The sequence below is a fragment of the Chelonia mydas genome, chromosome 25, assembly GCF_015237465.2.
Source record: "Chelonia mydas isolate rCheMyd1 chromosome 25, rCheMyd1.pri.v2, whole genome shotgun sequence".
Taxonomy (NCBI): domain Eukaryota; kingdom Metazoa; phylum Chordata; order Testudines; family Cheloniidae; genus Chelonia; species Chelonia mydas.
Window position 1 is genome coordinate 2,743,504 of NC_057858.1, and position 12,004 is coordinate 2,755,507.

A 12,004-nucleotide genomic window follows, 5' to 3' on the forward strand; every position below is an offset into this window, starting at 1 on the left:
TATACTAAACATTCGTATGCCCCTTCATGCTTCGGCCACCATTCCAGAGGACATGCTTCCATGCTGATGACACTCGTTAAAAAAATGGGTTAACTAAATTTGTGACTGAACTCCTTGCGGGAGACTAGTATGTCTCCTGCTCTGTTTTACCCACATTCTGCCATATATTTCATGTTATACCAGATTCAGATGATGACCCAGCACATGTTGTTTGTTTTAAGAACACTTTCATAGCAGATTTGACAAAACGCAAAGAAGCTACCAATGTGAGATTTCTAAAGATAGCTACAGCATTCAACCCAAGGTTTAAGAATCTGAAGTGCCTTCCAAAATCTGAGAGGGATGAGATGTGGCGCATGCTTTCAGAAGTCTTAAAAGAGCAACACTCTAATGTGGAAACCACAGAACTCGAACCACCAAAAAAGAAAATGAACCTTCTGCTGGTGGCATCTCACTCAGATGACGAAAGTGAACATGCGTTGGTCTGCACTACTCTGGATCACTATCGAGCAGAACCGTCATCAGCATGGATGCATGTCCCCTAGAATGGTGGTTGAAGCATGAAGGGATGTGTGAATCTATCGCATCTGGCATGTAAATATCTTGCAACGCCGGCTACAACAGGCGTTGTGAACACCTGTTCTCACTTTCAGGTGGCATTTTGAACAAGAAGCGGGCAGCATTATCTCCTGCAAATGTCAACAAACTTGTTTGTCTGAGTGACTAGCTGAACAAAAAGTAGGACTGAGTGGACTTGTAGGCTCTAAAGTTTTACATTGTTTTATTTTTGAATACAGTTATTTTTTGTACATAATTCTGCATTTATAAGTTCAACTTTCATGATAAAGAGATTGTATTACAGTATTTGTATGAAGTGAATTGAAAAATACTATTTCTTTTGTTTTTATAGCACAATATTTGCAATCAAAAATAAATATGAAGTGAGCACTGTACACTTTGTATTCTGTGTTGTAATTGAAATCAATATATTTGAAAATGTAGAAAACATCAAAAAACATTCAAATAAATTGTATTCTATTATTGTTTAACAGTGCGATTAATTGCACGATTAATTTTTTTAATCACTTGACAACCATAGGAAGACCAGGGATCTTTCTCACACACCTGCAGTGAAGAACCAGGGACAAGCCTGACTGGAACTCAGTAACACTAGCAGCAAGTTGATGTAATGATCTGTCACATTAAAAGAGCGGCTAACTACCTGAGTGGAAAATCGTGAATCCCAAGGAAAAACAGTGGGCAAAACCTGCCGTAATGGGATTTGTGCCTTTAGAACAGCAGCGATTCTACAAGGCAATGTTGGGAGGTTCACAACATGATTATAAAGAAAAACAATTTTCTGAGCTACCACTTGACAGCAGATGAAAAGAGCCAAATAGTCAGCGCTGTCTGCCTCCCTACCAGAGTGAAACAACCACCGTTTGACTGCTTTCAAAAATGGCGACCTTCGGGTGGCAGGTGAACTCTGCAGATGCACCTCTGAACTCTGGGTCTGCACTGACCAAGGACAGCGAATGAGGTGCAGAGAAGAGACAGGCACGTTAAAGGAACTTTTGGGTTGCTGGACTGAAGAACCTGAGGGAAAAGGACACTGCCCAACTTACTTGGGGGTTGGGTCTGTTGCTCGTGGTTTACGTTTATGAACCCTGTTTGCGGCGTTTTCCCAAATTAATGCCGAGTTACTTCCCTCCTTTTACTAAAAGTGTGTGTGTGTGGCGGGGGAGGGGACTGGGGGGGGGGGTGTTTCTACACTCAGACTGTGCTTGTGAGGGGGGCCAAGGGCTTGGTGTGTAATTGTCCCAGGTCACTGGGTGGGGGCTCGAGACTGTTTTGTGTTGTATTGTTGAAGAGGAACCCCATAGATACTGAACCTGGCCCTTGTGGCTGCCAACTTGGACTAGCAGAAGGGTTATAGTTGGTTTGACATGATTTATTCTTGACAAATCCATGCTGTTACTTTTCACCTTATTATCTTCTAGGTCTTTGAAAATGGATTGCTTAATTGTTTGCTCCATTATCTTTCCAGCTGATGGGTCTGTAATTCCCTGGGTTGTCTTTATTTCCCTTTTCATAGATTGGCACACTATTTGCCCTTTTCCAGTCCTCTGGAATCTCTCCCGTCTTCCATGACTTTTCAAAGATAATTGCTAATGGCTCAGATATCTCAGATAGCTCCTTGAGTATTCTAGCATGTGTTTCATCAGACCCTGGTGACTTGAAGTCATCTAACTTGTCTAAGTAATTTTTAACTTGTTCTTTCCCTATTTTAACCTCTCATCCTACCTCATTTTCACTGGCCTTCACTGTGTTAGACGTCCAATCACTACTAACCTTTTTGGTGAAAACTGAAACAAAAAACTCATTTAGCACTTCTGACATTTCCATATTTTTTGTTATTGTTCCCCTCCGCACGCCCATTGAACAACAGGCCTACCCTGTCCTTGGTCTTCCTCTTGCTTCTAATATATTTGTAGAATGTTTTTCTTGTTACTGTTTATGTCTCTAGCTAATTTAACCTCATTTTGTGCTTTGGCCTTTCTAATTTTGTCCCTACATACTTGTGTTATTTGTTTATAAATTATGTGTTTGTAATTTGACCTAGTTTCCACTTTTCCTAGGACTCTCGTTTGAGTTTCAGATCATTGGTTAAGCCAGGGTGTTCTCTCGCCAAACTTTCCATCTTTCCTACTCAGTGGGATAGTTTGCTCTTGTGCCCTTAATAATGTCTCTTTGGAAAACTGCCAACTCTCCTGAAGAGTTTAAGGCCAGAAGAGACCACCAGATCATCCTGTCTGGCCTCCTGTATATCAGAGACCACCAACCCCACCCCGCCCCCACACAATGAAGCCAACAAGTGAAATAAGACCAAGATGTTACAGCCCACAGCAGACTAGACCGTTATGTGCCACAGGCAGAGACTAGGAGGGAGCGAATGCACCAAAGAGTGGGTGATTCCACCAGAGGCAGGGAAATAACACCTAACTCTGCCTGCCACTTGGGGGCAGAACTTGACCAAGGGCATATAACAGGCCACTGTGTCCTAGCAATAAGAAAGTAGATGGGTGGAAACCAATCTGACTCACCTGTATGTTAGTACTGGTGAAACAGATATTAGAGTTATAAGAATGTGTTCAGTGTTTAGACTTTAAGAAATGCTTATAGGATGCTGCATGTATTGATTTTACCTATATCTGCACCCCATGTTAAAAGGTAACATTTAAGTGTTTTCTCTGTAACAATAAAAATGTTAGCTAAGAACTGTAAACCCCCCAGTCAGGAGAGAAGTATTACCAACTGTGAAATGCTAGTTTACCACACAAGGGGTCATCTCCTGCCCAACAAAAGAAGGACACCAGGCAAGCTATTGTGGAACATCAGAGGATAAAAGACTTTGTTGGTTGCTTCCCCCACACCAATGAAGAGGAGAGTTGCACAAGCCCTTGTTCCATCACAGCTTGAACATGTGACAAGGACACAAAAATCCCTGTCAAGGAAGAATTGTTATCACTGTGCTGCTTGGAATTCAGAGAGGGCAATATTTCTAAGCATAAGCAAGGGATCCCCAAGCTGCTTGGCTTGGGTTAGCCTTAAAGGACATATAGTGCTTGCATATTATAGCAGTGTCTATAACTTTTGGAACCTAAGACTGAATCTCATTTGTGTGTGTTTGCCTGTTTTAACCTTGTAAATAACTCTCATTTATTTTTCTTAGTTAATAAATCTTTCATTAGTGTTATAGGATTGGCTACAGGAGTTGTCTTTGGTCTGAGACCTGGGGCAAGTGACTGCTCCTTTGGGACTGGGAGTAACCTGAATATTCTTGTGATTTTTGGTGTACGGGACCATCTATCACAAAGTGAAGCTTGCCTGCATGGCAAGATAGTCCCCAGTGCCCATGGGGACTGTCTGTGACTCCATGGTAAGGCTGTTACAGGGCTTCGGGAGTGTATAACTGTTACTTGGTTGGTGAAATCGAGGCTGTTCCAGCTAGTAGTAGGCATTGCCACTATCTGCAGGGTTACCAATGGAAGAGCTATTCACCGAGCCTCCTGAATGCAGCACTGCCATTAACACACAGGCCCCGGGGGCAAATAACCCAGGGAGGGACAAACAGGTACTCACGTTGCCCACAGTAAGTTCCAGTGTATCCTTTCTGGCAGAGGCAGGATTCCTCGTTGCAGCTTCCCCCATTCATGCACCTGACATTGCAGGTTTGGACTGTGGAGAAAAGCAGGAAAACTTGATGAGAGGCCACCTTCTCTCTGTGGAGTTGCAAACCACTCCACCGGGCAAACAGGGACCTTGCACCCTCACATGTGGTGCTGCTTTGCAATGTGACATCAGCTCAGGGTAGAATCAAAGACACATGCCCAGCTCCCAGTAAATTCCGTGGAAAGACTCCCATTGACGTCCCATTGGAGCTGAGCCTATGGGGTTAGAGCCATTAATGCCTTGGATAGCTACTGAGGATATTCTATAGACTGACTATCTCTGGGTTTCTTACACCACTAAATCCTATTGTCTGCCTTTGTTCCATACACTCAGGGTGCTATTTTTATTCTCATCGTACATGCCCGTAATGAACTGATGAGTTGGGAAAAGCCAAAAGCAAGAAAGTTATGGCCAATCCTTCCCCAGAGTGAGATGCCTCTTTTGTCTAGTCCATCTCATGGGGGCAGCTCAGGACTGTTCCCTGCAAAGGGTCTGAGCCTCAGCTGGAGGAAGTAGGCATCATTCCCAAGATGTCAATATAATCCACCCGAGGATCTGGCCCGGTAGATTTTCCTCAGATTTGTCTTGCCCTTCCACAGCCTCATAGGAGTCATTGTTTGGAAATATTGCCCAAGAATTATCCCAGCTGTTTCTGCTTTGAGTTTAATTCCATGCCTCTTAGTTTCACACTGCCTGGTACATTCCTGACCAATTCCTCTCTCTTTTCGGCATCCATTAACCTTGGTGTTTGTATAGACATTTTATTCTGTCCTGCTTAACACTGTCCTCCTTCAGCAATGCATGGTTTGCACCCAAGGCTTCCTACACTGCAAAGCAGCCAGAACTCCAACAAACATAGAAGCAAGACCCATGTTAAGAGTACATCCTCTTCTTTTAAGAGCGAGTTTTGGGGGTGTATTTCTTGGAAAATATGTATATGTCTCCTTGTGCTATAACAGGGGTGGCCAATCTGTGGCTCCGGAGCCACATGCGGCTCTTCAGAAGTTAATATGTGGCACTTGTCTAGGCACTGACTCCGGGGCTGGAGCGACAGGCACCAACTTTCCAATGTGCTGGGGGGTCCTACTGCTCAACCCCTGGCTCTGCCACAGGCCCTGCCCCCACTCCACCCCTTCCCGCCCCCTCCCCTGAGCCTGCTGTGCCCTCGCTCCTCCCCCCAGAGCCTCTAGCATGCCACGAAACAGCTAATTGGGAGGTGCGGGGAGGCACTGATCGGCAGGGCTTCTGGTGGGTCGGAGGCACTGGGAATGGGGGGAGCTGATGGGGGGCTGCTGACATATTACTGTGGCTCTTTGGCAATGTAGGCTGGTAAATTCTGGCTCCTTCTCAGGCTCAGGTTGGCCACCCCTGTGCTATAAACTACCATGCAACCTAAACTCTGCACACATTCAAGGAGACGTATGTTAAAAACTGTTCTCTTTTTTCCTAAGCAATCCAAAAGATAAATCACATCTTAAAAGGAGGACACATACTTTTAACATGTGTCCATACAAGGCCCTGTTGTCCGTACAAAAAGGAGCTGTAACTGGGCTGAACTTCCCAGACACATCTCTGAGAGTGGGTGCCACGGCTCTGCCTCCTCACTGCACATGAGACAGCAGCTACAAACAGGCTGGGGGCAGTGCATGCTACACGTCTGCCCAACGGGTAGTAGGAGCTGTGAGTGAGCGTGCACAGCCAGACGCACTGCACATGCCACTGCTACCCTGGGCAGGCACAGTGCCTCCTAGCACCACTGCCTCTGTGGTGCCCACCCCATTCCCCTACCTGCCCACACCGCTCTCCCTGCACAGGCCTCAACAGCTCCCCAGATGGGCACATTCTGCATCTTTCCTGTTGGAGTGCATCCCTTCAAATACTTAGGAGCTCCCGGAATAGGAGAGGGACTCCTGGGAAGCCTGAAGGAGTGAGGGATGGCCCTGGAGAGCTGAGGACTTTGTGTCTGAGGAGCTCAGCATATTTGCTCTGTATTTATTTCATGCATTTCCAGGGAACCACTTACAGTGTGCGCTGCAGCTCATGCTGCTTCTCTGTGGCCAGAGACCAGGCCCAATTTACATGAAGGCTTAAGCAATAAGCTCACTAAGATTGAGGCTTCAAAATCACTGCCCAGACTGTCAGACTCTTGCTAGTCTCTATTGAAAATGGCGTTGGTTCCAAAGCTTTTTTGTCCTCCAGTCCATGAGCTGAATTGATCTAGCCTCACTGTGCTTATTCCCTCCAGCGAAACCACACTGGGAAAGCAGCTGTGTGAATGCCATCTCCAAGGGCTGCACAATGGCACTGCAGAGAGATCTGGCCACCTACACATGCCAGTTCCTGTCAGCCCCTTTCTCTTAATTTGTGGCTGCCTGCACTCCACACCCACCACTGACAGCTCCTGGAACAAGGGGGCTTTTATAGTGATGGGTAGAGCCCTCCCATGAAAAACACTTTATGACCATGAAACCTGGCATAAGGACTTTTTGTGTACTTTTACCCTGCACTAGGATGGCACAGTGGGGCTAGACCCTTATTATACTATCTATACTATAAGGTAAAAGAATACAAAAGTCAACAGCGTTTCTCAGACTGCGGGCCCCGAGCCAAAAGGGGGGTCACAAGCCTATTGTATGGGCGGGGGGTCACGATATTCCCACTGCTGCACAGCTGTGAACAGTGGCGCTTACCTTCAAAGCTCGGTGGCTGCTGGCCGGGTGCTTAGGTCTGAAGGCCGCGGCACCGCCAGCAGCAGAGCACAAGTAAGGACAGCAGGGTATGAACACATCCAGGAAATTTTATCCCACCCCTCTCTCAATAACTTCAGCAGTTTAGCAGGAGCTTCAGAAGAAGGCTGGTGCGAGGGCTACTAGAATTCTTTGAGGGGGTCAACAAGTAAGTGGCCATGGATGATCCAGTGGATATATTGTACTTAGATTTTCAGAAAGCCTTTGACAAGGTGCCTCACTAAAAGCTCTTAAGCAAAGTAAGCTGTCATGGGGTAAGAGGGAAGGTCCTCTCATGGATCAGCACATGGTGGCCGGTGACCCAGCCACTGGGGGAGGCTAGCCCCCGGCTCCTCCCCTTGTGCCCAAGGTCCCACCCCTCCCCTTCTGCCCCCCTTCTCCCCCTCCCCCTTTGTCACTTCCCTCTTTGCCCCCTCCCCTACAGGAGCCCAGAGCACCCGCACCGTGGCCCCCAGCCCCAGCGCCACGCAGCCGGGGGGCCAGGCCCCAGGCCCAGAGCTTCGGGCAGCCGGGCAGCGTGGCTGCAGCGCCCCCAGCCCTGGTGCGCCCAGGGTCAGTGCTCCCAACCCCAGTGCACTGGGCAGAGCGGCCCCAGCACCAGCTGCTCTGAGTCCCTGTGGGAGGCAGGTCAGCCAGCCTGGGCCAGCCAGAGCAGATGTGGTGTTTAGATGCTGCTTGTAATTATTAGAACCTGGAGCAGAGCTCTGGGAAACACCAGAGGAGGCCTTGCCTGGGGGCTGAGGATAGGTGAGGTCACACTAAGCTGTTTGGGGAAGCACAGCCTCCCTCTGCCTACGATACCTGCTGCCCATGGATCAGCAACTAGTTAGAATATAGAAAACCAAGGGTAGGAATAAATGGTCAGTTTTCAGGATGGAGAGAGGTAAATAGTGGTGTCCCCAGGGGTCTGTTCTGGGCCCAGTCCTATTCAACATATTCATAAAGGATCTGGAAAAAGGAGTAAACAGTGAGGTGGCAAAATTTGCAGATGATACAAAACTACGGAAGATAGTTAAGTCTGAAGAAGACTGAGAAGAGTTACAAAGGGATCTCACAAAATGGGGTGACTGGGCAAGAAAATGTCTGATGAAATGCAATGTTGATAAATGCAAAGTAATGCACATGGGAAAACATCATCCCAGCTATACATATACAATGATGGGAGCTAAATTAGCTGTTACCACTCAAGAAAGAGATCTTGGAGTCATTGTGGATAGTTTTCTGAAAACATCCATTCAATGTGCAGCGGCAGTCAAAAAAGCCAGCAGAATGTTTGGACTCATTAGGAAAGGGATAGATAATAAGACAGAAAATATCAGATTGCCTCTATATAAATCCATGGTACATCCACATCTTGAATATCGCGTGCAGATCTGGTTGCCTCATCTCCAAAAAGATACATTAGAATTGGAAAAGATACAGAGAAGGGCAACAAAAATGATTAGGGGTATGGAACAGCTGCCATATGAGGAGAGATTAGTAACACTGGGACTTTTCAGCTTGGAAAAGAGACAGCTCAGAGAGGCGATATGATAGAGGTCTATAAAATCATGACTGGTGTGGAGAAAGTAAATAAGGAAGTGTTATTTTCTCCTTCTCATAACACAAGAACCAGAGGTCTCCAAAGGAAATTAATAGGCAGCAGGTTTAAAACAAACAAAAGGAAGTATTTCTTCACAGAATGCACAGTCAACTTGTGGAACTTCTTGCCCGATGATGTTGTGAAGGCCAAGACTATAACAGGGTTCAAAAAAGAACTAGATAAATGCATGGAAAATAGGTCCATCAATGGCTATTAGCCAGGATGGGCAGGGATGGTATCCCTAGCTCTGTTTGCCAGAGGCTGGGAATGGGCGATAGGGGTTGGATCAGTTGATGATTGCCTGTTCCCTTCATTCCCTCTGGGTAAGGTGACCATAGTTCCCAAAGAGAAAATGGGACACCCCCAGCTGCTCAGGTTGTCAGCCGTCCTGGAACTCTGCCTCCCCGCATACTGGAATGCTGCCCTCCCAGCTCCGCCTCCCCGCCCCCTGCGTAGGGGCTGGCATCTCTGCTTCCCGCGCACATTCCTCTGCCCATTTGCTCTTGTCAACTGATCAGGTCAGCAAGGGCACATGGGACAAATGCCTCCTTTTGAAGAAAAAGTCAGGATAGCTGGGACAGGGCTTAAAAAGAGGACTGTCCAGGAAAAAATGGGACATAGGGTCACCCTGCTTCTGAAGCACCTGGCCCTGGTCACTGTCGGAAGACAGGACACTCGGCTAGATGGACCCTTGCTCTGACCCAATATGCGGAAAAGGCCAATATTTCTGAAAAGGTTCTTGGCTGTTACTTATCCTGGGTCACACTCTTCCCTGGTGTAACCACACAGACGAGCACGGAGTTAGAGCGGAGCTGAATTTGCTGTATGTGTATTGAAGCTTAGGCAGACTCAGTGTGAAGCCAACATGTGCAGAGGAATTTGTAGTCATCAGGATTTTATCTATTACCTATGTCAGGTATTTATAGGGCACCAGTCACCACAGCATCTAGGCACAGAAAGGTGAAGGGTTAACCCTAGTTAACTGTTACTATGTTTAGATTAGATTGACAACATATTTGTAATGAGAGCTCTGACAGTAATCAATAGTGTGTTCTGCAGACAAAGTCCCCTTTGATTATCACTATCCAAGTGTCACTTGCAACTTACTCTTCCACATGCAACAAAAGTGACCCTGGGTCATGTCAGAAAGGAGCAGAGTGGCTTTTATTGCCTGCCTTTAGCATGCCGCTGGCCTGCTTTCCCTCCCTGAAGCATTAGTGATCAGTGCAAACCCAAACATCCCTCCAGTACAAATGCCAGACCCCAGGCACACTCCTCCTGGGGAGCTTACCCACCAGAGTGCATTGTGAAATCCTTCGCTGCTGACCCCATGGAATGCTAGGCACGTGCCCAGACATATATGCTGTATACACATTCCCTACATTCCTGCAAGATTGCTAACATATGGCCCCTGACTCCGGTCAAGCCACCATCCTCCCCGGGAAGCACTGTGATGGGCTGGGGTGCAAGGGAGCACACACATTTCTGTATGTGCTGCAGTTTTTTGGGATTCAGCAGGACCGTGGCACAACGTGGCACTTTAAAGTCAGCATTCCAGTCTTAGCTTTGCAATTCCTTCCCTGAGATAAATGAACACTCCTCATGTGGTTTGATGTTGCGGGGACTGTTTCCCTGTGATTGGATCGGTAGCCAGTTCACAATGGGTTTTCCACAGAAAAGTAAATGTAGCAACAAATCCCCTGCCAGTCTACAGCAATGTTCAGCTGAGGACCTCAACAGGACTTTCAGGATCTCCATAATTTCTTCCTGTCAATGGGAACCAGCCTTCAGTGAGTCTTACTGTCCTGTCTGTAACTGAATTCCGTTAGGTGGCGATTTCTCTCTGGACAGGCTTTTGAAGCACCTCAGAGGGTTCCTTCAGACAGACAGCCTGCAGGGAGAACAGCCCAGTGCCTCTGACAGCCCTCTGTCTCCTGATGTCAAAGCGAGGCTAGCTAATGCCTTAGCACAGCACACTTTGTGTCGGGGTATAGCTTTCTCTCTATAGCCAGAGAAAGAGGAGAAATGAGCATATCTATGGGGATTCAGAGGGAGTGCTAGCTCTAGAGGATTGATTTTGTTTCCATTGAACCATGCCAAAAGTCCCATTGACTTCAGCAGGAGCTGGACTGGACCCAGTGAGAAGTGGAGACAGTGAAGTGGTATGGGGTATGTCTACATTGCAGGAGGTGAGACTGCTGCATGTAAGATGTCGTAAGCTAGCTTTGATTTAGCTAGCTCCACTAACAACAGTCAAGCCATGGCAGCAAGTGTTGTATAACCTTGCCCAGTACCCTGGTGGCTAGCCAGTGATGCTGGGACTTCACTGCTATTGCTTTTGAATTAGCTAGATCAAAGCTAGTGTGGTTACGTCTACATGTGTGCATCTCTGATTGCAGTGTAGACATAACGTTAGAGTAGCTGCAGTGAAATTGGCTGAATGTTCAGTGCATGCCTCGAGGCGCCTGGACCACTTGCAAAATCAAACACATTCAAATATTTGTGTTGGCAGCAATTGTTCATTTCTCATTACTTTGAAAAGTTGGGGAAAACCAAGCAAGTGGCCACCAGCAGTGATTACAGAAGCAGTGAGGGAGGCAACCTAGTTGAGGGAGGCAACCTAGTGACAGAGGATGTGGAAAAAGCTAATGTACTCAATGCTTTTTTTGCCTCTGTCTTCACAAACAAGGTCAGCTCCCAGACTGCTGCACTGGGCAGCACAACATGGGGAGGAGGTGACCAGCCCTCTGTGGAGAAAGAAGTGGTTCGGGACTATTTAGAAAAGCTGGACGAGCACAAGTCCATGGGGCCGGATGCGCTGCATCCGAGAGTGCTAAAGGAATTGGCGGCTGTGATTGCAGAGCCATTGGTCATTATCTTTGAAAACTCATGGCGATCCGGGGAAGTCCCGGACGACTAGAAAAAGGCTAATGTAGTGCCCATCTTTAAAAAAGGGAAGAAGGAGGATTCTGGGAACTACAGGCCAGTCAGCCTCACCTCACTCCCTGGAAAAATCATGGAGCAGGTCCTCAAGGAATCAATTCTGAAGCACTTAGAGGAGAGGAAAGTGATCAGGAACAGTCAGCATGGATTCATCAAGGGCAAGTCATGCCTGACTAATCTAATTGCCTTCTATGACGAGATAACTGGCTCTGTGGATGAGCGGAAAGCAGTGGACGTGTTGTTCCTTGACTTTAGCGAAGCTTTTGACACGGTCTCCCACAGTATTCTTGCCAGCAAGTTAAAGAAGTATGGGCTGGATGAATGGACTATAAGGTGGATAGAAAGTTGGCTAGATTGTCGGGCTCAACGGGTAGTGATCAATGGCTCCATGTCTAGTTGGCAGCCGGTATCAAGTGGAGTGCGCCAAGGGTCGGTCCTCAGGCCGGTTTTGTTCAATAACTTCATTAATGATCTGGATGATGGGTTGGATTGCACCCTC

General features: G+C 47.1%; 1 protein-coding gene across 1 annotated transcript in view; it reads right to left on the reverse strand.

Moving 5' to 3' along the window:
- Window positions 1-12,004, reverse strand: part of FBN3 (fibrillin 3) — a 281,443-nt gene that overhangs the window by 199,003 nt on the left and 70,436 nt on the right. Inside the window, exon 5 of the mRNA XM_037885777.2 lies at window positions 4,144-4,239. Coding sequence (XP_037741705.1) covers window positions 4,144-4,239 — 96 coding nt within the window. The remainder of the gene's footprint in view (window positions 1-4,143; window positions 4,240-12,004) is intronic.